The sequence below is a fragment of the Dinoponera quadriceps genome, unplaced genomic scaffold (assembly GCF_001313825.1).
Source record: "Dinoponera quadriceps isolate SergipeBrazil2010 unplaced genomic scaffold, ASM131382v1 scaffold399, whole genome shotgun sequence".
NCBI classification, from domain to species: Eukaryota; Metazoa; Arthropoda; class Insecta; order Hymenoptera; family Formicidae; genus Dinoponera; species Dinoponera quadriceps.
Genome location: NW_014554512.1, coordinates 767,695 through 792,903, shown reverse-complemented (window position 1 = coordinate 792,903; position 25,209 = coordinate 767,695). Strand labels below are relative to the sequence as shown.

At 44.4% G+C, this 25,209-nt stretch overlaps 3 protein-coding genes across 19 annotated transcripts in view; 2 read left to right on the top strand and 1 right to left on the bottom strand.

Annotated features, from left to right (window-relative positions):
- The first annotated feature begins 1,150 nt into the window (after window positions 1-1,150).
- Window positions 1,151-5,590, top strand: LOC106751725 (ELKS/Rab6-interacting/CAST family member 1-like). Of its 6 annotated transcripts, XM_014632778.1 has the most exons (9): window positions 1,687-1,781; window positions 2,200-2,992; window positions 3,123-3,231; window positions 3,291-3,983; window positions 4,063-4,289; window positions 4,385-4,587; window positions 4,714-4,973; window positions 5,053-5,232; window positions 5,372-5,590. In XM_014632778.1, the coding sequence occupies exons 2-9, from the start codon at window positions 2,235-2,237 to the stop codon at window positions 5,492-5,494; spliced, it is 2,553 nt and encodes an 850-aa protein (XP_014488264.1). In that variant the 5' UTR covers window positions 1,687-1,781; window positions 2,200-2,234; the 3' UTR covers window positions 5,495-5,590. The 6 variants fall into 6 exon arrangements, with proteins under 6 accessions (XP_014488260.1, XP_014488259.1, XP_014488262.1 ...); XM_014632774.1 differs by having other exon boundaries at window positions 1,151-2,992; window positions 5,074-5,232; XM_014632773.1 differs by having other exon boundaries at window positions 1,151-2,992.
- Window positions 5,591-7,768: 2,178 nt separating this feature from the next.
- Window positions 7,769-15,010, top strand: LOC106751723 (apolipoprotein D). Its single transcript, XM_014632770.1, has 4 exons — window positions 7,769-8,058; window positions 11,318-11,546; window positions 12,005-12,176; window positions 12,415-15,010. Exons 1-4 carry the CDS (start codon window positions 7,900-7,902, stop codon window positions 12,560-12,562), a joined length of 708 nt encoding a protein of 235 aa, XP_014488256.1. The 5' UTR covers window positions 7,769-7,899; the 3' UTR covers window positions 12,563-15,010.
- A 531-nt stretch (window positions 15,011-15,541) lies between these two features.
- Window positions 15,542-25,209, bottom strand: part of LOC106751716 (peripheral plasma membrane protein CASK) — a 200,519-nt gene continuing 190,851 nt past the window's right edge. For 7 of the 12 annotated variants that reach the window (XM_014632749.1, XM_014632754.1, XM_014632750.1 and 4 more), the window contains 7 exons: window positions 24,082-24,319; window positions 21,772-21,828; window positions 19,138-19,257; window positions 18,846-18,962; window positions 18,589-18,696; window positions 18,311-18,486; window positions 16,643-16,822 (listed from right to left, as the gene is read on the bottom strand). In XM_014632749.1, the coding sequence (XP_014488235.1) occupies window positions 16,643-16,822; window positions 18,311-18,486; window positions 18,589-18,696; window positions 18,846-18,962; window positions 19,138-19,257; window positions 21,772-21,828; window positions 24,082-24,319 (996 nt within the window). Of the gene's footprint in view, window positions 16,823-18,310; window positions 18,487-18,588; window positions 18,697-18,845; window positions 18,963-19,137; window positions 19,258-21,771; window positions 21,829-24,081; window positions 24,320-25,209 lie in introns of all 12 variants that reach the window. The other 5 variants (XM_014632752.1, XM_014632756.1, XM_014632753.1 and 2 more) reach the window with 2 other exon arrangements.

Below are 25,209 nucleotides of genomic sequence, written 5' to 3'. Positions count from 1 at the left end.
AACCACTGTTGGTCTTTTTTCCCATCACAACCGGTGCCTTATTTCAGGAATGCAGAGAGACGCTTTTGAAGTTAGAAGACATACGAGCCGTCCGAGTTTAATAGTAGCTTAACCCGTAAAAAGTAAAGAAAGTAAACCGCCTTTATAGCAAAGTTCTTTATCAGAATCTATGAGAGGAATAATGCGTTGCACGCTATTCCCTCGCTCTTCTCGATAGACGGAAAATAAAAGAGAAAATAAAGTGAAATTGCTGAAAGTTATGCGAAATTTCGATCTCATTTATCTCGAAAGGAACTTTCGTAATACTACTCCATTGTTACTCTGAGCGTCTCATAGTTAAATTACGACAAATCGAGAGAAATGCATTATATGTGAAATTAAATTCCTAATCCTTGGAAGGAGGTGCAAAAATGCTTTGGGAATGCTTTTTTACTTCCCCTTACAAGAAGGAATGCGTTCTTACCCAGGACAGCTACTTATATTTCCGCAGCTTGAATGTGCTCTAGAGGAATTTTTACCGTCTCTTCAATTTAACTCCCTGACTGTGACATGCCGATATGTCGGTGCGACATTTTACGTGTCTCACTTTACCGCGACGACGTGTCGATATACGGGCCACGTATTTCAAGCTCGACCGCTAGAAAAAAAATACTCGTTGACAAATAGAAATTACCGTTCATAAGCCGAAGAACGGTTGAGTGTAAGCGAACGTTATAGTAACTTCACTTCACACCGCCTATCAATACTTGTTCACGAAATGAAATTAATGATATGAACGTAGTTTGTGAATAAAATAAAACATGGCGGACTAACAGATTTGGTAGAAAATATCTCGCGAATATGCATTATGGTCGTTCGTGGGAAGTAAAACTTGCTTGACGTTGCTAACAAGTTCAGAAGAAATATCTCATCGTGAAATGTCTCTCGTCACCCGACACCGACGTCTCGATTCGATATTCCCAATGAAACTTCCGTTAATATTCAGAGCATATTTTAACGAGTCTTACCTGCAACTTGTCGGACGTTCGAATAGGCAGGCTCACTAACTGTTCTCGTGCACTATGCGCCATCTAGTAGCGTTGAACGTTCACGACACTCGCGCCACCTGGGCTCGGTAACTCTAAGCGCGGTTGGTAATGTTTCCCGCACGACGCGCACGTATGTGTCATCCGTTTGTTTACAAAATCTTGGCACCTTCAAACATCGACAATGCGGCGAACAATGAACGAAAGATCAAGATTGATCGACCGCCATATATGAACGCCACTCGGACACGCGATATGCGTTTCGTGCTGTAGTTCCTCCAAGTGAATACTCGTCGCGAGAAGGTAACATAACCTGACGTAACCTCAAAACCGCGCGCGTTTCACGGGTTGTACCGGGTTGCGCGCGATGACGGGCCGCCGCGAGTGCTTTTGATTAACGGTGCGGTGTGCGCTCGAGAACTCGCTATCGGTGGCAGGGAATCCTCTAGATGGATAATGAGTGAGTCCGATGACACGGACGTCCTGCTCCTGATCCCGCCTGATATATTCCACGTGCCGTCCTCCGACTCGGACGTCAGCTCGAGCGATCTCACGAGAACGGATCGCGCCAAGACCGGCGTCATCTCGGAGCTGGTGGAGCACATGCAATCGCTCGAGACCCGGATCTCCGCCATCGAGTCCAGGGACAATAGTCTGGAGGTGTCCGTGTTGAACAATTCGTTGGACTCTCACGGAGCCTACGGTGGCACGTGTTGCCCTTACTATCGGCAGACTCTGCCCAGAACCAAGTTCTCTGTAAGTCAAAGCTCCAGTCTGCAAAATACCACCGTGAAACCTCGTCAGTCTCTCTCCGTTCCCGTTACTCCCAGCGGATGCACGTCGCAGACTTCTACTAATTCTCTGAGGAATGACATGCGACCGGGATGCTGCTCTCTGACAGCCTCCGTCGCTAAATCAACCACTACTACTATTACTAACACTCTTGCTCGGGCCAAGCATGATGGTGTAACATCGTACTCCGACTCCTACGTGGTGCCTCCTCCTGTTTCCTGTGGTACTGGGCTTCCGCATGCCACTATGTCCGCGCAAAAGGAATCTCACTTGTCTCTCCGTTCGAATGATTACTGTACAAATAAAGTTAACTCCCACCCTAAACCCCACAATAATTTGCATCCCGCGATACTCGCATCGAACTTATCTAACGCCTCGATAGGTCAGCAGCACACCCGTACTAGAATAGTGCAAGAGATGGAGCTGGCCGAGGTCGACGAGCTGCTCCAAGAGATGGAGGCCACCGAATTAGAATTAGCGAAAAGAATAAACAGCACCGGGTATCAGTATCGTAATGAACCGGTTCAGTCCTCAGCTCGAATCGCTGATAGCACGGATAAGCAGGAAAAAGAGACGCAGCGCAGGCTCAGTGGGACAAATCGAAAATTGGACTTCCAGTCGTGCAATAAAGAGTCTCAATCGACTGATGTTTTGTCAACGTTTTCCCAAAAGAAATCGAACAGTGCATTCCCCGATGTATCATTGCCATACAGTGATTCATTCCACTTGGACGAGACTGATAAAATGATCTCCGAATTTAAAACCTGGGAACAAAGCGTCCAGCAGTCTGCCCCACGGCCAAATGGATATACGATGGAAAGTATGAAAAGTACCGATCATCTATCCAACGTGCTATCTGCCACTATCAACGTTGCTAAACCGAGGGAGCTAACGATGAACCAAAGTAATGTATGCACGAACGAATCGAGCGCAAGCAGCGCACAGGTTGAGTCGAAATCTTCCACTATGAAAGTAGATCCTGTGTCACGCGTTACTGAGTCAGTGAAATTAGCTGATCTTCTGCCAACGAGAACTGTGCAATACAGCAATACAGATCGCTTGTTGGATCTATACAAAGTGCCACAGCGTAATGGAAATTTACATGATAATAAAGAAAAATTTGAACTTGGTAAAAGCACCGTGCACGTTGGAACAAATACAGATTCTCAGTTAAGGTATTGTATATGAAAAATGTGCATTTGTTCTCCTTGTAGAACAATCCATGATGCATGTTTTGTAAAACATCTTACCAATAATTTTACTAAGTGAATAATCCGGACAATAAGTTATTATAATCTTTTGCAGAAAATGTCAGCGCATCTTGTCACTCTCGGATTTTTGGGATACTAATCCAATCAGGTCGCATGAAGAAACGCTTAGAATCAAGCTCGAGGAAGAGAAATTTCGCAGAGAGGTACAATAAAATGTATGCACGTGTAAGTCCATGGATAATTGCCTATTTTATATTTTCAGCATTGCGAGCATCTGATACAGGAGCTTCAGAAACGCCTGCTGGAACAGCAGGAAAAGGTGGCGGTAGCGGTTAGAGTGGACAATGAGAAGAATGTTTTGATATCTCAATTTCACGCGGCTTGGTCGAAGTTGAAACAGCAAGTCGAAATGCTGGAGACGGAACACAGAAGCTCGCGGACTAATCTGCAAAATGTCACGGAGAAGCATCAGTCCGAAGTCGCGGAACTTCAATCTCAGATCAAACGTCTCGAACGGGAATTATCGAAAGCGTTAGACTTGGCAGCCGGATATAAAGAGAAGAGCGACACCACGAATAAAGAGAAAATCGATTTACTGAAGACCCATGCGGACGAATTAGAAAGTTACAAATCCTTGGTTCAAGAGGCGGAGAATCGATGTGAACAAATGAAAATTGAATTCAACGCACTCTTGGGGAAAAGCCAGCAGAGAGAGGAGACATTGAGAACCGTGCAATCAGAGTTGAATAGGGAACGTTTGAGGGAGACTGAGGTGCGAAACGAGATGGGCCTGATTCGTAAAGCGTTAGACACCTGCGAAGCCGAATTGATAGTGCTCAAACAAGAGAAGGAGCACATGCAGCTCAAGCTCAAAGAGGAGATCAACAGGAATTCGATTTTAGAGCAAAAGAACTCGTCGCTGCTTGTATCCATCGATGACGCTAAGAAAGCGGAAGTAATGTGTTACGAGATATTTGTGAGATATCTGCGTGTAATTCTTCTTACTGTGTGTTATCGCGTTTTCGTGTTTCCAGAAATTAGCGAAGGATGAAATCAAGTCTGTCGCGGAGCAAAAGGAAAAGATCAGGGCGGAATTGCAGGAAGTTTATCAGAAACAGGTGGACGAGGTGGTGAAGGCGAAACTGCAGGAATTTCAGACGCAGCTCGACACCGCCGAGTCTGACTTTTTAGAGGAGATGAAAACAAGGCAGCAAGTTATAGCCGAATGCGCTGCCAGGAAGATAAAGGACGTCATCGACAAGTTTGTTCGCTTTTATCTGCACAATAATGTATCAATAGACCAGTGAATATTTCGAGATATATATTCGAACGTGAAATATTGAACTCTACTTTCAGACATCATTTGGAGATTAACTTATTGGAGGAGAAGCACAAAGAAGAGAAACGGTTGTGCGAACTGCAATTGGCTCAAGCCCTGCAGAAATCGTCTATGTTGGAGACGCACTTGAATTCCCAGCGCGCCACCAAGTCCCAGCTTGCGGAACAGTTGCACTCGGTCATGCAGAAACAATGGCAGCAAGCTCTGCACATTATATCGGGTAAGTCGGCAAACGTATTCGAGCTGGTATCCAAACGTACGATTACGTGTCAGTGCCGTTATTATGTCGAAGTTTGTAGCACGAGTTTACATCACGCGATTCGTAGACTACAGGATACAATTACAGGTGGTAACACGGACAATTTAGCTCCGATTCAAAAGATTCACGCGGACAAAGGTCCCGTGAAGTCCGAATCAATGCCAAATTGTCACGCTAAACTTTCCCAGGAGCCGACGAGGTACGCGCCGCAATCGTTGGAGGTGCAAACCGGCGTGCAACCCCTTGACGATCAGAACGAAAGCGCGGTCACGATCAATTCTATTGATAATACGCCGTTGACTAGTAGAAACGGCTCGAAGGATGACCTTCGGAAATACGTGAAAATGGTCAGTGGGATCCGGGTGGATAATTAATTTCATTTCATTTTTCGTTCATTTCACTCGTGATTGTTAATAATCGCGCTAGTTGGACGCGAACCTTTTGCAGATCGCGGAAATGCAGCTGGCGAGGGAGGACATCACGAAGCACAGAAACTCCATTTCGAGTCCGCCGTTGGTGTGCAGAGAGGTGCCGCGAAAACATTATATGAAGAAAGAATTAAGCATCAAGAGCGAGGACAGCATTTCATGGCAGCCAATTCCCGAGGTTTGTCTCTTGTCGGTCGATCAGTCGTGATAATTGGAACGTACGCGCGACAAAAACAAAATAACATCGCTTTATCGTTAGACTTGTACGCGCGACGTCGACGAAAACACATCTTTCTCACAAAAAATGATTGCTAAAGCGGACCAGCAGAGAAGTAAGCCTCCTTGGAAATGACACGTCAGTTATGAAGTCAACGACGACGTCGACGACACCGAAGGCGTGGACGAACTCGATCGCGTTAGCTGAATTCGATACGGTGTAACTTAACTAGCAGTAACGCCGGCTTTTGTACGACAGATTCCCCAATATCTATTTTTTAACGCGAAGAATTTAATAAAAGGACGTTTTTACACTTCGACCTACTTCAATTTCAATACTTCTACCCGCCCTCCCTTCTTTCCCTGGTCTTGCCTCCTTGCGTGAATATAACGTTGAAAGCGTTATTTCGCGAATTGAAAATGGAAATATCGATATACAATCTTCTTCTTTCGCTTACATCTCTTAACAGCAGGTCTTATAATAATTCCGATGGTATTGATCTATTACCTGCTAATTTTTGTTACGTTACGCATGCCCGAACTGTCCAATTTTTAGCTTGACATCAGCCTCCACGTTTCGAAACATGTTCATCGCGATTTATAGCATTCTTATTGCCGAGCGTGCGGAGGAAAAGGATGTGCGATAAAATAATAGGTTGATAACAAAGAAGAGTTTATATCTCACAGAACGGGAATTCAACGCGGCTTGAAGCGAGATGCTTGCGCAAGCGCTTTTCTAAACCCGGATTTTATATACATATATCTTTGGATACACATAAATTTCGTGTAAGTTGCGGTTATCCACTAAACAGATTACGCACTCCGACTATCTGTGGTTCACAGAATATTGATAGAGCTATTTTGTCCGAACAACTCATCCGTAACGACAAACTCCGTGGCACTGCTCATAGGAGCGGCGAGCGCTGCATTTTTTCATTGAAAAAATTTTCCATTTTCTTCTCGTATTTTGATGATTGAACATCCCTAATTCCAGCACAAATTCTCATTTAGGTTCGCATATTTCGATTTATACAATAAAGATCGGAGTTCGTTACACGTAGACGAGTCTGTTCAATATCAATGTCACATGTTAAACACGTTTGCTTCGTGTAGAATGTTGCATGCTGATATCGTTCAGGGAAGCGCCGAATCGCTTGTCGATGTGCGCCGTGAATGATAATTTATCCATACCTCGTGCAATACACATCGCACGCGAAAGAACGCGATGTGTCACATGTCTGGAAAATTTGTGCTAAACTAAAGCCTCGCTCGCTTATTGATCGCATTATCGCCTTTGTTGTAATAGTCTTGTCGAACTTCATAATTACGATGTGACGGATGTGATTGCTTCACTGCAACATCGACTCGTCCGTTGCGTTGCAATTATTAAGCGATGAATGTGCTATTGTTCTCTCTGAACACATATCTTTCATCAGATAATGTAGAAGATAACATTAAGCTGTTATTATTTACTGCGATTTGACGTTCCTAATTAATCAATTCTGATTTAATTTTTTAAAAAACTTTCTTCATGTCCAGATCATAAATTGTCAGAAATTGCTCAGATAGACATAAATGCTGAACGCGATATGCAAACATTTAATGTACATTTAATTTCATGTATACTTTGTGATGCCATCGCAACAGTACATGTTTAAAATATGTTTTAAGAAATCTGTATTACGTTACAATTTAATAATCAAGGTATTGACTTCTTATTACTACAATAATTCCGCATTAATTGCGTTCTCTTGCGAGCGGCAATATTGCCGCAATTTTTACGGCGTCAGACGAAAATTCTCGTTGTGTGAGGACGAATCTTCATGCATTCATGCTGGTCACGATGCAGACGATAAATCCAAATATGTCTGAGTGAGATGATCGTAGGAAACGCTGAGGAAGAGAGAACTGGCAGCGAATCACAATCAAATTTGCCCGTCTGCCCATTGAATACGAGCGGCGATACCGTCGTTGCCGCGGTCGATGACCGGAAAAAGTCAATCCTGTTTCTATAAAACCGCCCTCTTCTTCTTCCTCGCATCCGCGTTGCAATCGTAAAGCCGCATCGCCGGCTGTCGTTTCTCGCTAGAGACGACACGATCGTAAATTTCGCAATCGTAATTCGAGTGCGAAAGGATCGCGAATCTCCTGCGGATTGCGCCAGAAAGCACGGGGAAGGCACAACAGGACAACCCGAGCACCGAGCGCTCGTCGCGTTCGGCTCTTCAAGCCCATAAATGACGATCACGCCTACGGAGTCCTGGTACCGAGCCGGCGCCAGTTATGAGGATTCTACGCGCGGAACAAGTTGCCGATTGAAAACGAAAGAGCAGCAAGAATGCAAAGGGAGGAACGTGATAGTGACCACCCCCTCTTCGTCCGTATAGATGGTAGAGAGTCATGAGTCGTGTCCGTTCTTCGTGTTCTTTCTCTCTCTCTCTCTCTCTCTCTATCTCTTTCTCTCTCTCGCGCGCACATTGCTCGTGTATGTACGTACGTACGTGGCCTTTAGTCGGCGGGCAAAGCCTCGGCAGTGAGGAGACGTCGCGCGTCGACTATCTTAGCCGGGTCAGTTCGTACGTGCGTGCCGTTACCGTGAGAGCCGGAGGAGCTTGAATGCACGGCGAAGATGCAGCCCGAGACCGGAGGACGCTCGCTATTCTGCTGGTTAACAATAGCGCTGCTCGTCGGCCTTCTCGTCGACGACACCGGCGGCGTTTGGAAGAGACGGGAGGATAAGACCAAGTGCCCGAAAGTGAAGGGCATACGCAACTTTGACATCTCCGAGGTACGGGGTTCCCCGTGACGAGCGCGCGCGCGCGCGGCGCGAGGTCACACACAGAGCGCGGAAGTGATGAGCGAGAGGAGTTTGAGATTTTGTTTCTCGCCGCGACAGCGATTTTCGCAACGGTGTTTCCGCAACAATGGGAGACGCATCGGCTCTCTGTCGGTTTATTGCGTTTATTTCGAATGGTAATTTCGTTTATATTCGCGCTTGTGTGTTAACACGCGCGCGAGAGATAGTCTCGTGCAGAGGCAGGGACAGGTCAATAATTTAAATTCGCTCTCCGTGGTTTCTCCGGGCAGAGTGGATTTTCTCCGGTTATACGAACGAAGCGGATCGCTTTCGCGTGTGTATCGATGCTGCGTGGAGCTTTGGCGAACCAATCGGCTTATTTTCTCTATACACCTTGCTGCTTCTATTTTCTAAAAGTCGGTAAACCAGACGAAACGGCTGGGAATTTATTTCGAAATTGAATATCCGACGGAAGTTTAAATGTCCGTTAGATTTTCCGAGACCGATTCTAAACTCGTTGCGAGAATTTTGTATCTGAATGTAAGCGCAGTTTCGAACTGTTCTTTCTTTCTCTGTCTGCGTATGTGCGTTTCTGCGCTTTTCGCATTTTCTTCCACTGCTGAAAATGAAAAAATTATATTTTTACCAGAAATGATATCAATTGTTAATTTCTATCCTTTTTTTGTTATTTTTTCATTAAGAAATCAGATAGAATATGTTAAAAAGCAACGCAAATATTATGTCAAAAGTTAACAAAATTATAATAATACTGGTTAATCGAAATATAAAATGTGTTATTTTAACACTTACACACGTTGAACATCGATACAAAATGTTGAGATAACATAAACACAATATATTAAATTAACACACGGATATATGTTAGAAATTTAACACAAAAACTTGAATAAGAATCGATTTTAACACAAGTAAAAAAAACAAAGTTTATTGCTTCATAGAGTTTCGTACACGAATTAATTCGTAAGTTGGCGATAAGGGAAAAGAAGAATCTCATACTGTCATTTCGCGTATCTCTTTCTCTATCGCGCTTTAATTCTCGGTAATTACAGCCGCTCCAGAGCGAATCAAAATCAACTTCCGCCGATGTTATTTGTGCGGCGCCCGATATTGTCATGAAGTTCGCAACGCCTCTCAGCCCGGCGGGTCGAGCCGTTTCGGGCATAATTTTGTGGAGCAATTTGATCGTGTTATTTACGTAGTGGGCACGCGTTGTTTGACGCGCTTCATTCGAGCCGCGATATTGCCCGCGCGAAATAGCGCGACGCGCGCTGACGTATTATCCGCCGTCGGATGCGACATCGGAAACGCACAATCAATAAACAATTCGTCGGATATGTTGGCCGAATATTAATTATTGTACGGCCGGCAATCCGCGTCTATTTGTTATACGCGGTATAACGCCGATTTTACGCAATAGCGTATCGAAATTATCGCTCGCTGTTCAATTAACGGTACAGATTGGTCTGACACGAGGTCGTGACACGACGAGCGTCGCCGCTTGTCGCTGGCATTCCTGCCGGCGAATATCGCGAATTCTCACGCGTAACATCGCGCTCGTTAGCCGCTTTTCCGACGGAATTTCCACGTCCCGCGAAAAAGCGGCGCGCGTCCCGGCGTTAAGCGCGCACAATGCCGTGTATTATTAGGAGAAATTATTTCGCTGTTTTACGACGAGAGACAAAGTGCGCGACCGTCGCTCCGGGTGCTTGCAATATCTGCGTGTGTGGGTGTTGGGTGCAACAATGTTTGTATACACGCAATTGCCTCTAATGGGAGCGTCTAGGCGCGCTGAGTTATTTGCAATTTCGTTTGTGATGGCCGCGAGTGTGAAATATTACTACTTAGGGAGAGGCTCTCCGCTCGCGCGGCCTTTCTTTTCGCTGGCGTTCGGCATTCGGCGGATTTATTTTTGGATCTTAATGTGTATTTAAAGGAAGACTATTTCGGACATGTCGCGTACACGCGACCATTTCCGCTGGTTGATTTGCTTTTCGCAAACGGCGATAGAGACAGTGCGGCGAAGCGGATCGTACGCGCGGATGCCCTTTAATCCTCGCGCCGCTCGGCTTTTTCAAGTCGTAGATCGAGCAGGATAAAACGCAATCCATATTTAGAGGCGAGCTTTTTCAAGTATTATTTTAGTCGCGCTCCGTAGTACCGCGGCATGTTTTTCAACTAGGCGCGGTATAAAAACGGTGACGTTTTTTTTGCCCCGGCGATTAAGATACGCTATGATAAACTGTACTTGAGCCTTCCGGGCCTTTTTAGACCGACCGTATATCACTTCATAGAGATAGGCATTGAACCAGGGCATTTGCGATAACCCAAAACTTCGAAGTGTCTCTCGCGCTTTCATCGTAAATCCGAATAATTTGTTGCACGCGCTCGCGTTTTCGACGAAATACACGATGTTTTATACGTACATGTGAGAATATGCCTCTCTCTTAGCGATATATTAATGATCTCTTGATAATTCGGCTGGTATGTGTGATGTAACGCCTTCAGTGTGTTTGAAAAGAGAAAACTAACAGAAGGATTTGAATCAACAGCAAAAATTCACGAAAGAATTATGCGAGGGAGATACTTTCCAAGCACTGTGCATTAAATATCATAAAACTGCAAGTTTGACTGTTACAATGCCCTTTCAGTGAGATTTGAAATGTTAAGTTTATACGACATCGATGTGAATGAGGCACGCCAGAAATAGGCTCGGCAGATTTTGAATTCGAGGCTAATAGGATTCTCCTCTTCGCATTTGCCGCCATTTGCACGTTATTATTAGAAAGATCAAATTTTGTCGATAACACGATGTCCAGCGTAAAATCGATCGCATCGAACAATAATTTTTAACAGGTTTGTTCGTATATCAAGTTTACAAATATCCCGTATGTAAATATCTATATAGGTTCTGAATGGGAAATAAATATTTCGCGGACCAAAGCTCGACGGGGAGCACAATGAAATTCGAGAGTTACGTTGTGCGGAATTACACATTCGGATAAAGACAATGGCGCACATAATCGTGTTCGGTAAATTCCCCGAACGTGTTTCTAGCGCCATCCGCGCGTCGAGAACGCGATCGCTTGACCCGCGAAGCGCATGCATTCATTAGCATATGTTAACACGAAGAAAATCAACGCGGCGTGTAAACTGTTGCGCCCATTTCACGCGTGACTTTACACCTACATGCCTACTACAGCACGTAACAGACACCTTGCGCTTCTTGCAGTTTCTCGGATCGTGGTACATTGTACAGTACTACGCAAGCTCAGAGGAAGCTCTCGCGTACAGATGCATGAGAGCCGAGCTCTCGGTCTCGCCCGAGAGCGCAGAAGTTACCATGAATTTCACTTACAGCTTTACCGACGATCCCATTAACGAGTTGCTCGTTGGTAACATCACGTGGAAGATCCCTTCGTCGGATTCACCTGCCCACTGGGTGCACGCCGAATTTCCATGTAAACAGCTATTTAACTCGTAATTAATCTACTTCCGTCCGATCCGTCGATAAATCACTTTTGGAAGTTCCATGCGACACTCTACAATCCGCGAAGGCAGTTTAAGTAACAACTCATAATTATGAAGTTGTTATTTAAACTCAATTCCCACTCACACGAGTCGCTTCTTACCGCTTTTAACTTTTATCATATTAACATTGACGCCGATTTCGTGAGTTGGAAGTTTCACCCTTCTTCTCTTTTGAATTCATCCAGATATTAAACTTAGAGTTTCTTTTCTGAAACTTTCCACACGCATGATTTCCGCAGGAAAAAGAAACTTGAGTTTCTCCTAACGTCGCTGTAATAATTTGCATGCGCCGTTAAAAATAGATAGTAATAAATATTACGTACAGATAATCTCTGTCTCAAATGGACAATTTACGCATTTAATAGATAAAAAATTCGATCTTTTCCAGACGAAGGAGTGTACAATACGTATGTGCTAGATTCGGATTATAAGTCCTGGGCGTTGCTAATGCACTGTGCTGAAAAGAGCAAAAGTCCACGATATTTATCTAGCTTCATCATGAGCCGTGAAGAGAGCCTCGGGGCGAACGTCATTTCTTATCTGCGCGAGAAACTGCCTAGGTACGTTCGTCTCGGTTTAACGTCTACCTCTCGCTCGAAAGTACTTATTAAAACAGATTGGTTTTATCATGTTTCTTAAAAACCGAGATTTTCCACTGAAGGAGAAATTTAATCTAACGAGACTCACATTGTCAGTGGAAATTGTTCAAGTTAAACCAGTCAAAATATATATATATTTTTTTGTTATTTCATGAAATTATTAACGGAAAATGAATTCTTTCATCTTTTTAATACGTAGATATGACATCGACTTGGAGTACATGTTTCCCATGGATCAAAAGCAGTGTAACAAAACGGAAGATCTGCTTATACCGCCGTTTATACCCATCAAGAAAGGCTACACCAGCCGAAGGCACCCGTTGAAACGGAAACATAGGCGCTCGTGAATTTCACTGCTCCTTCAGGAACGACACACATCTGAAACATCGTAAACGCTTTAGAATAAGGAAATCTTTCTGTATCGAATTTAATATTTCTCGTCAGCCGATGCTGATCATATTTCTCCGATATCAAGTGAGAAGATGTGTAACGCTAGTCTTTAAACATAAATTATAACTGCAAAAGCCTTTGAATAGCGGATTTAATTTACATATTCAATTTACTCGTATCAATGCAGTTAATACGACTTGTCGTAACGATCGTACGTCTGTTCCATTTTTTCTAATACTTAAAAAGACATGTGATATATCTCTATATATATATGATTTGGATGTTCCAAACTATCGGGTGTCTATACACATTGGAGAAAAGCGTGACAATGGAAAAATAAAACGGAAGGGTGGATGTGAGGAATGGTAATATCCGAAGCGTGCGGACGATCTCGCTCGAATCAAAAACAGCAGACCGTTACTTTGGGCTAATTTTATTAATTCAATTAACAACGTGTTATAATATTCTTCGTCTCTTCCTCTTATTTATAATTACATAATTGTAATGAACTGTTATTGTTTTCTTTAGACCCGTCGTCTCCCAACATCTTAGCACAACTCGTCCGAATTAACTGACACGCACGTGCGGCGGCACGCAGGATCGTCACGATCTCACCGTCGTAATCGTTATCATCAGCATCGTCATTATCGTTTTATCATTAGCGTAACAGTCGTCGTCAGATTATCACTCAACGCACCTAATTACTTAATTACTGGAGATATGGCAGCTACAACTTATAAGAAATATTACAAAATCACTTGTGACTCTCATTCTCCTCACGCTTGCACAATATTTTACGCATACGAACGCTATCACACCGAGACGGGCGATCCCTCCCTTCTTTCCTTCCTTCCTTCCTACCTTCCCTTCTACCTTTCTTTCTTCGTTAATTTTTAGTTCGCGCACGAGCGATCGCGCGATCTCATTCGATGAGACCGCGTTCGGCTCCGTGTAAAGTCGGTTCTGTCCGGTGCGCACAGTCGCCGGTCCTCGCTAGAGCGCGACCTTTCGTTTCGTCCGTGACCTCTGCCCTTCGTTTTCGCGCGTTTCTGAAATATATAATAATCGGGCGCTCGTGACGAGCCAGACGCGTTGTTTCGCGCCCGCTTTCGTGTAGCGTGCGGAATAGGAAGAACGCGCAGGGGCGTCGAGGGACACGCGGCATACGACAGGTTCGTTCGCTCCCGTTATAACGTACGTTTCGAGATCATTAGTGGTGGCGAGCGTCGACTGCCCCCCGGGACAGATCCGTCGCGATGAGCCGTCCGGTCGCAATGTAGTTTACCGCTAAAGCTCTATCACATCGCGCGCCCGCTAAACTATCACACCACACCGCTAAACTATCACACCATTCGCCCGCATTCACTCTCCTTTTTTCGTTCTACGGGCGTGTGCATACGCGAATCGCCTATTATTAGTCTCCTAATAATTCATCAGTATTAATTAGTCGTACATTTAATTCTTTTTCTCTTTTAATCACTCGTAAATTAATTACCTATAGTCGTTAAATCTGTATCTTGTAAACCTGTACTCGCGCGCATGCGACCGCTTTGTGCGTACGCGCGCGTACATACGTACGTCTCTATGTGCGTGCAAGTGTGTGTGTGTGTGTGTGTGTCTTCGTATGTTTTTTGTTTCTGTATCTCTGTGTGCGTGTAAATGCGCGTGTACGCGCGGTATGTGTGCCGTACGTGTACGCGTGTTATGCCTCTGTGTCTTCAGTATTATTTCATATATCTGATAGACTATCTATTTATTTGAAATTTACGTTTTATAAATACCCTATAGTAAATCGCGATTTTCTTCATTTTTTTCCTTTTCTCTTCTCTCTCTCTTTGTTTTTCACTTTTGTTGCTCCGCCATTCGATTATGCGCTTTTGTACGAGGGTGTAATGCGAACCGACTGATATTGTATAGTTTGACGTGTGCCCGTATTATGCGCGTGTATACGTGTATATGTGTATACGTACGTGTGTGCGTGTGTGTTCGTTCGTGTATATATAACCAACTTAATAATCGCGTACAGGTGCTTCCGAGTGAGCGTAGAATTCTCGCCGCCGGATCGATATCCGCCGTCCGTGCATTCGTCCGAAGTATGTGCGACTCGGTTTCGGGCTTCTCGGGTGTAAATGGTAACAGGGCTGAGTGAGTTGGTCGATAGGCGGCTTGGTGAGTGTACGAGTTACGACCGGGTGTGTTCCACGTGCGACAATAACGACGAGAATGACAATGGGACGGGCGAGTGCACGGTCAAGCGAGCGAACGAGCAAGCGAGCGAGCGAGCCGTCTCGCTTCGACGGCGGTCTCGATTGTCGAAAGTAGAGATGTGAGAGAAGCGCGGTGTTACGGTGATTAGAAATAGATAGAAATCGCGACAGAGAGAGAGAGAGAAAGAGAAAGAGAGAGACAGAGGGATGAGACAAGAGACAGAGATATAGAAAGAGAGAGAGGAAAAGAGAAATAAAAAATCGTAACTAGGAAAAATACAGAAAAGAACGGCAGAACGAAAGAAGCGCTCGCGCATACGCGTAATTTCGCCGCGGTGGGGTTCCCCGCGGCGCAAGAGAAGATGAACACTCGTTAGATATTAGTAGAAGTACTAGACGAAACCGGCGAAGTTCTCTACTGCTTAAAGTTACAGTTAAATAACGGACGGCCGGCAGCACACCAGTTCATTTTTCTGTTCTTCTTTTTCTTCTCCCTCGTCTTCTTTTTTTTCTTTTTTGGTTGAACGGTCAGACGTGTTTCGATTATTGCGATGAGAGACTCGTCTTTTATTTTTATATTTATATTGTATATATNTATATATATATATATATATATATATATATATATATATATATATATATATATATATATATATATATATATATATATATATATATATATATATATATATATATATATATATATATATATATATATATATATATATATATGTATATATAAGGGCACTGCCGTGCCGCACGATCTAGCTTCTTTTCGTTTAAATAGTTACGATAAAGTACGAGATAGGAGGCAAGTACAGTTTACGGAAAATTCGAGTGATAGACTCCGCAGGTAGGAGAAGGGATACGAAGGTGCAAGCCGCTTCGTTGACGTCCGCGTGAAGGAAGCATGAACGGCCGTCGTTTCTTTTTCCTCGGCTTTTGGTTTCCGCGCCCCGCGCACGAGATTTCCTCCGGCGCTTGTCACCGCACGTGGCTCGTGTTCGCAGGCGACCGTCATGAGCCGCGTGACGTTCGCGTGGACTCGCTGAAACCGGGCCGGGAATGTGCCGAGAAATGCGACAGAGTGTATGTGTGTGTGTATGTGGAATATAGAGAGAAAGACACGCATTCGTAGCAGTCTCGTCCAAGAGGAGCCCCAGCTGATCGGTGTCGCCCGCTTCGTTACCTTCGTTACATCTCGGGGAAGGAAGAAACAAGAGGAGGAGGAGGATGACGAGGGGGAGGAAGGGGAGATGCGGGGAGTGATTAGTGGTCCGCGAGGAAGCGTCCGTCTCCGGACGCATCGTTCGATCTCGTCGTGCCCGAACCGGCACACTCCGCTTCGTCTTCTTCATCATCCTCTTCTGCGGTAGGTCCGACGCGACTCGTCGGTGAGGTCGGCGATGTCGATCGTCGACGACACGGCGATCGGGACGACACGTCGCGCGCGCGCGCGCGCTGGTCTCCTCTCGTGTCCCGACTGGTAAAAATAATTGGCTACGCAGCGATGGAAAGAACTTCGTGAACACACGGCCATCCTATAGTCACGCACTCCGGTCGTTCGTTCACCGTCGGCCGGGCCATCGTCAGCCGATCGGCGGTGAGCACGTTTGTGGCTTGGTCCGACGTGCGCGTGCACGTGCGCCCGTTTTGATCAATCGGCCGCGGGCCGCTCGTCGCCGGCCGCGGTAGCTTCTCGCCGTCGGATCTTCGCGAGGTGATCGATGTTCGTCCGATGGTCGTCATGGGTCGTCCCGATCACTACTTCACCCGCGACGAGCCGTTGCAGTCCGCGGTGACGATCTGACGAATCGGCGACGACCGCTGTCAGTAGACCCAAGAGACGGGCACCCACTGGGGTGTCGTGTGCACGCGCTCGATCGCGCCCTCCAGCTGAGCGATCGTCTCGTCGAGGTCGTTGTTCACGATGGTCAGGTCGAAGAAGTGCCCGTACGCCTGCTTCAGCATGTCCGACTCCTTCGCCAGCCGCTCCAGACTGCCGTCGAGCTGAAAAACGCGAACGACACCGTTAGAGAAATCCGACCCGTCCGCCTGGATTCCGCTGTTCAAATGGCTGATCGGGGGAACGTCATGAATCGGATGATAAAGTAAGACAATTCATTGAACCTGATAATGACCGATCGAAGTGCCCTACTCTCGTGTTCATCGTCGAAACTCGCCGAACGAAATGCTCCATCGGTCGTATCTCGGGAGAAACATTTCGCGTTGCGAAGATAAAATCACGTGTTATTTTATGCGCTCTTTCTAGAGAGTCGCCTCGTCGTCGACGATCGACTTCGCCGACCTCACCGACGAGTATTTCGCGTCGCATTTCATATCGGGTGCTATTACTACTGTGCATGTGTATATTTAAACTGCATTATACTGCGAATTTTAAATAAGTGATTTTTTAATTAGAGACGAAACGCCAATAATATCGGAATTAACGCATTTCATACTATCGAGCGACGAGCGCACACTTATTGTTTATTAGCATATTATATTTATAGCGCCGGCCCACAGAGCCGCCGCTGTTCTTTATCGATTTCCAGCTGGAGTGCATTCGCAAACAGCAATTGGTCGGTTAGAAACAACTATTCACTCAGGAACAAGTGGGCCGATGATTGTTTACCCGATTAATTTGCTAAATCCATTATTCATTTGAAGATCGCTGAATAGTTGGCTTAATTGCTCAATTGGCGTGCAGGCATTCCCGGCTCACGCTGTTAGCTATGAATCAAGAACTGAGCCACGTTTCGGCGTAGATCGGAGAATATTTGCACATATCGGTGTTCCCGATACCTTGTACTCTTTGACGGGTCCTTTGGTTCGGTAGTGCGTTAGTGCGCTGCAGAATGCGCTGTTATAGAACTGAGTCTCTTTGACAATTAATCACATTTCACGAGGAACACTTTAAAGCCAATATTATAGACTGGATATAGCTTGAGCGAGGTAACATTTTCCGTGTGTGTGTACCGCGTTCTTAATTAATTCTCTTATGCTATATAATTTGATACGTAAATGGGATATACTTTACGCGATGCTTTATGTAAACGAGAAACATACAATTGTTATTTTAACGCTGTACATGAGTTTAAATGTTAATATAATAAAATCGAGAAATATATACACGCAGACAAGGTATCGGCAATATAATGTTCGTATAAAAAGAAATTAGAACGTTATTGTTGGCCACAATGTATGTTGAGCTATATGTTTTTAAACACACTCCCCAGCCGGTTATACGCATTGTATGAAATAATGCCACAAGGTATGTACATATGAATAGGTGCGTCTATATTTTATTATGAATTTATGAATGTCCCATTTTTGCTCGTACTGCATATATCCGCCAATAAATCTCATATTGTAATAAAACACGCTCGTCGACTCGATACGAGCGCTATGCGGTCTAGGGAGGAAATATTCGGAATATGCAATATATAAGTTTATTCTTCAAGCCCCTGCACGTGCGAAGCTTGTTTTCATACTTACGTCCGCAACGTTTTGAAATACTGGTGCGGCGATGAAGACGACGTAAGGTGCAAATTCAGCGGTACGTAAAACTTTCAGCGCCTGCGGTTCGACGTCCAATATGGCCATTCTGCCTTCTTCGTGAATTTTGCGAATAGTTTCGAGTTTAGTCCCGTACATAGCGTCTTCGTGCGTACCTGTTCGCAGAAATAAAACGGATGAAATCTCAGACTCGATAGTCGATGTCCTTGCGGGACTTTCATCAGAAAAAGATTTGCGCTCGCTGTTTCTCAACTTACCGTATTCGAGGTATTCATTAGCAGCTATATCCGCCATCATCTCATCGTGCGATACGAAATAGTAATTACGACCATCCTCTTCGTCGTTTCGCGGAAGCCTCGTTGTATCTGCGCATCGAACAAATTAATTCGATAAATATACTCTGTATATTTTACACACGTATTTATTTTTTTTTTAATTTTATGATTCTTTTACAATAAAATATAATATCATTAATTTCATATATTGATATTACACAAACGTTCGAGATACTCACGCGGAATAGGATAGGCGTATTTATCGGGATGCTTGGAGATAATCGTGTTCTTTATGTGCCGTCGGCCGACACCATGTGCTCCCAATAATACTAATGTCTTTCTCTGAAAGGCAGGATCTGCAAAAAGGAAGATAATGTCACGATTTTTTGGTTAATTAACATCCAGATATTCGGTGTGTGTCGTAACGCATATATTTCATGTGAAATTATCTAGATAAATTCAACGAATTGAAATTAATTACTATAATTAATTATTATATGAAGATTACACGAAGCAACGGACGAAACTTACAAGGAAGCTTCACGACCTCTTCGTAGGTCACCAGGTCCAGCTGGTCGAAAACAGCATTGTGCTTAGCGAGATATTTATCCTTATATTGCTTCTTTTTCCGGCCGAATATTGAGCAATTTACTGTAAGCAAGAAAGAGTCGTTAATGCGGACGCCGGAGGAACTCGAGACTCGGTCGCCTCCGCCTGCCTCGAAGACGTCTGTCCGACGTAAACTTGCAAATTACCGTGCAAGTGTCACGTTACGGAATCCATTATCCGTGTTAATTAAAAGAGTCCCGCGCCTTTGTAGATATCGATAGACGTCCGTTAAATCGATCCCAAGGGGGACGATCGCGGTATCGTGGTCGTCTCGTAGCGAGATCGAATCGCGAATTCAGTTTACGCACACCACGATATGCACACGCGCACGTGAGTGTGCACCAGAAATCGCGTCACGAGCGAAGCGACGGCTCGATTTTTTACGAGGGAAAAAAAACGACGACTCTTCCTCCACAATGCGGATCGTAAATATGCATTGAGCATTTCCTCTTCAACGAAATCCACCAATAATGCGCGACGTGCACGACGTGGTCGACGAGAGATAAGCATGACGGAGATCGTTTTCCGCAGAAGACACTCGTACAGAAAGATCGTTCACGAATTCGCTAGAATATCTTGTGATCACGTCTCCTAAATATGCGTATATCGCCCGACAGAGCGCGTTACCCCTATCGGAAATGCGGGCACGCACCGATGTGCGTGTATATCAAGGTCGTGGCGGTCTCTCGGAATGGGAACTTGAGGGGGGGGGGGAATTAATGAGAGAGTCACGCCGACGTGAAGCGACGGACTGTTACTCGGCGACAACGTCGCTTCCTGGGTCAAGCAAGATCTTGTCTATATCGGTATAAAAAGAATTCATTCAATCAGCCAGTTCGAAAGAAGCCATGCCCAAAAGGCACTCGGGAGTCCTATTGAGAGGGGTGTTCCAGCAGGTCACAAGATGACATCGTAAGGTCCGTGGTGTAAGAGATTAATGCGTGAAACCTTGAATACGCGTCATAATCGGAGCCACGGTGAATATCGCGAGTGTGTTATCCTCCCGCGATTGCGGAACTGTCGAATGCACCAAAGGGAAGCCGCGTGTCGCTATATCGTACATTGAAGGTTCGCGTGATAGCACGACTGTATAAACCCGTGATACCTTGCCAAAATATTCGGGAGGTGGACGGCTCGAAAAACGCCGTCATTATCCGGAAACTTGAGACACGGGGCGGAAATCGCGAGGGGAAAGTCGCGTCTCCGGAACTTTTGACAAGACATTCTCCGGGTGTCATTGACCGTTAATCTCCGGAATTCGATCGATTGACTATCCGTTGTAAGCTCCGATTATAATCGTGCTGCCGCGATATGTTTGCGAGTGAGGTCGTGCGAGACAAGCAGAGAAGTGCGTGATACGTTTTTTTTTGTTTTTTTGTTCTTTTTTTTGCGGCGAACGCATGCATCGAAGCACGCTGTGTAAAAGCATCTATTAATGTGTTACACATAGAATGCCATATATCGCTTACATTAATATATCATTGTTGACATTATGCTGATAATAATTTATAGATCACGTTACACAAAATCATGTACGCAGGCCTGAAAAATGAAAACTCGTGAAAGCTGTAACTTGTGTTACTGCGATCCTTGATTTTACGAAATTTACGAAACTGACATCCATTTTCATGCATCACGTAAGATGTACATGTATTTCTGCAAATTGTATAATTTCACGATACAATTCTTTCCCCCGAGAATCCGTACGTGATGGATAAAAATTAATGACATTCTTGAAATCAGAGTGCAGAACTTATTTCAAAGAAGCAATTACTGAATTCTAAGAGAGAGAGAGAGAGAGAGAGAGGGGGAGGGGGAAACAAAACGATTGCAAATCTATGTTCCTCTTCAGTGAATAATTGTTTAGCATTGCGACTGCGATTTGTAGGAAATTAATGGTTGTTTATTGCGCATATTGCATGAGTATTTATGCACTGCGTAACAAGCTCGATACAAATCGATATATACACCATCTTCATAGAGCATAGCGATGTGTAAAATGTAAAACATTATGTCGAAGCTTCGTTCGGGAGATGAAACAGACGGTGTGTTTTCGGAACTTTTTATCCAGACAACTTTTTCCTACCGGTAGAAACAACCGGCTTACTGTTAATTACATGGTCAAATAAATGAAAGGTTCCCACGTTCAATGTACAATCCCATGCCTAAATTTCACCGTTTCGTCATTGTAATCGAATGATGCGTGAAAAAAACAGTATTGTACGATGTACAGATGCAAAGATGCCGATTATCGCCCGTTTACAATAGAAAGTCGCGAAAATGGCAAATTTTACGCATGAAATGAACTTGGAGATGGTCCACGCGTGCCACGAACGCGATCGAAAATCGTCGTTCTTCCGCACGACGAAACCGAGGTATAGACGTTCTATCCTACTTCTTCCGTTCAATCGAACATCTCGTCGTCCGTCTTACTTTCGATCTTCTCTGTAAGTGATGCGTGTATTTAGAAGCATGGGTCCAGTCTGTATTTCATGCGTCTAAAAACGGTCCTACGTGACTGACTCTACACGTGTCTACCTGAAGGCAGAGACGTACCTGTCGAGCCGTCGCAGCCTTCGGTGTGAGAAGAACATCCACCTTCTCCTTCAGCGTCTAGCCCCGCATAACACACAACAACAGATATATCACTGCAGCTAATTATTCCTGTGAAGTCTAGCTCTCCGTTTGTCTATTCCTAATCCGCTCCTCCATGCCAGCCACTTACGTCGACAGACACACAGAGATACACGGCGAATCCAACACTCACTCACTTATTCACTCACTCTCACTCTCTCTCTCTCTCTCTCTCTCTCTCTATCCCTCTCCCTTCTATCCTTTCTCTCGCGCTACGTGTTTTCTTAAAGCGTTCAACTCGTGATTTGCGTATAATTTCACAACCACAATTCTTAATTAAACTTTTAGCTTACGACGTTACGAGCCGAAATTGCGAAGTTGCTATTACATACATATTCGCTTCGTATTGTCTCTTCGTATTGTCTCTTAGCCGTTTTATTGCAATTCTTTCAAAAATTGACCGTTCCCGAATTATCGAACGTATATCGTGAAAATGTCACGCGCGAAGAAGGTGAATTTTCTCTAGTTGAAGACAACAAGAAATCTCTTCGCTTTGTCTCTTTTTCGTTATTACTGAAGGCAAAAGCCGCAACAATTTCACCCGAGACTTAACTATCGAGAAAACGTTGCTTTAAAAATCGAGAAACTGTGACAAATGACAGTCTGCAATGGAATTTTCGTTAAGAGGAAATCGGTATCGAATTTGTCACAGAACGCCTCGTTAAAGTTTGATGCGGAAACGATGAACCGTATTGTGTACGACTTGATGTTTCTTATCGCTGTATCGTTTCCATCGACTTTCTATAATAACGCGTCCCGTCTTTAAAACATTTTACGACTAAAATAAAGGCGATGGCATCTTAAAATTTCATAGCTTAAATGGCGGCTGTCGGAAGTAGCAATATTTAATTCTTTATTTCCAGCATCTGCTAACGAACGATTTTATTTAATCAAGCGGAGCGATTGCAGGAACATTCTTTGAGCTTCGATATCGAGACGTCTACAGAATAAAAGTTAAGAACTTCGCTTAAAGAATAATGTCTAAAATGGCACCCAAGACTTTTGAATATTATTACGATCGAGAGGCACAATGGGAACAAATACAATGAACTTTGAATCCAAAATTTAGTGCTGAATGTACTCCCTCGGTAATGTGGATCTCATTTCTTCGACATGAAAGTTGCATTTAATGTTACCACGAGCGTAACAACGATCAAATTCCTCGAATACAGGAACGTGCGTGCCCCGAGTTTCATTAATGGAAACACAATTTGGGCGATCAGTAGTAAACTGTGAAATAACATCACAGCTGCCAGTCTTTTTTCTACTTTCATTCCAGGACGCGGCCTGTGATTAAATGTCGGCGATAATTACCCAGCTAATTTGTCGTGAGCGAATGGTACACACTGTCGATATGCATCCTATTTTACGATGTAATTGATTGATAACACACGATAATCACATGCTCCATCGAAAATCTGTACACATCAAAACAACACACAGACGACATCGTGTTCGTGAGCGTGTTCGGCTTTCTTTTTGCGCAGCGGTGAATATATCGGCGGGAAATCGATCGTTAGATGCGATTGAATGACAATGGATCGATCGAGCGTCAGTGAAAGAACGTCACGTAACGACGGTTTCCACATTCGGCGGAATTCCGATTCTCCGCGTTCTTGCAGTCGAAAAGAAATTCTGCGATCTGCTGGAACCAGTGATTTTCAGAGAGACCCTATTCTGGTTTTTAATTGAAATTACTCCCGTCTCGAGCGTTCTACTGCGCCCTATAATTCTGCCTTTGCGGAATACCGTAATGCCATTAAAACTTTCATAACGAGATTGTTGCGCGGAAAATTTTATCGCCTTCCGATGTTTTATTAGTCGACTGAAGATAGAGAGAATATATTCGGGATTAACGTCTTCCGTAGTCATTATCGAATATATTTTCTTTATCACTTTTTTTTTTTTTCTACCGAATATATCTACTTTATTACTTTATTTTTGTTGCAAGAGCCCCTCCCGTTTAACAATCTAACAGGAACGGCTGAATTATGCGAGAAACGGTAATGTAAATTTATTAACACGACAAGGAAGAATTCCCGATTAAAAATCATACGTTAGTTAGTTTTATCTTTCATTCCTTGTCGTCGACACGATGCATTGCGGATGTGGAATCATGTTGATATTAAACAGATTTTTCTACACCGTTCTCTATTCAAATATTTGCATGATTACATGGATAAAAGTACGACGGAGGTACAAGCGTGAGTAGTGGGGGCTGAGTTAGATTACCTTGTTCTTGCTTGTTCTTCTCCATAGACATGGAAGCGATGCGCCACTCTTGTAGTTCGGGCGAAGGGATAAGACCCGCGGAGCCAGCCGCGTTATCCTTCCGTGCCTGCCACCAATGATGGTCGTCTTTGCTGATGATTTGTAGGATGTCGCCGGTTTTAAATGCGATCCCGGCCTGAGCGCATGGTATCAATTCGTCCTCCAGCGGATCGTAGTCGAATTGCGCACGAACGAAAATCTGTTGGTGCAGCAGAAAATCATGTTACGATCGCTCATGGGTGAAATTCGAGCTAGTAATGGCAGTGGTAGTCATTGTCGTCGTTGTCGTCGTCGAATCGTCGTTCGTACGTGACGTCAAGGATTTCACTCCGCGCTGACATATTAAACGGGAGAGAATTACACGAGAAACTATAATATATCGAGAGATCACAAAGGAGGTGGGAATTCAATACTGAGATAATTGAAGAACCACGGTGAAATCATTGACATCCATTGGATTAGTGAGAAAAGTCTTAATTAACGAAACAATAGGTCCTCGACGGTGAGACGTGTGACTAAGGTATCGTTCTACGGCTATATCGATCGCTGATAGACCTACATATAATAGCTGCGCTAGACATAGCGAAACGAATCTAGATATTGCGAGGAAAGCGGAAAGATGCGACGTAGTGAAGCAACGGCAATAGCTGCTTGCAAAGAGTAACGGTACGGTAATGTAGAAAATGTACAAAGTATATCAATGGCAAGTATAATAGAGAGCGCTCGCAAAAGTTCGTCAAGATTGCGGTGTCGACATTATGAGGCGAGCGCGTCCGCGCGCACCGACGACGACGCTGAGAGTGGTTCACGGGTACAAGTCGCGGCGGGTACGACCAGCGATCGACTCGTAGCTCGATTTCGCCACATTGCTTAAAAGTTAGGAAGGGCAGGGTGTCACGCGAAATTTCCAGACGAAATATCGACTCGCCGGTCTCTGAACGTCGCTGTATGACGTTTTGCAGTCGGCACGCTGTCGTTAGGTCGTCGACACGAAAAAAGGGGGTCGGTGTGGCTTTTTACAGTCAATCGATACACACTCATCGGCTCGGAAGAATTCTTCGGTCCGAAGGGGGCGGTAGGAAGAGAAGG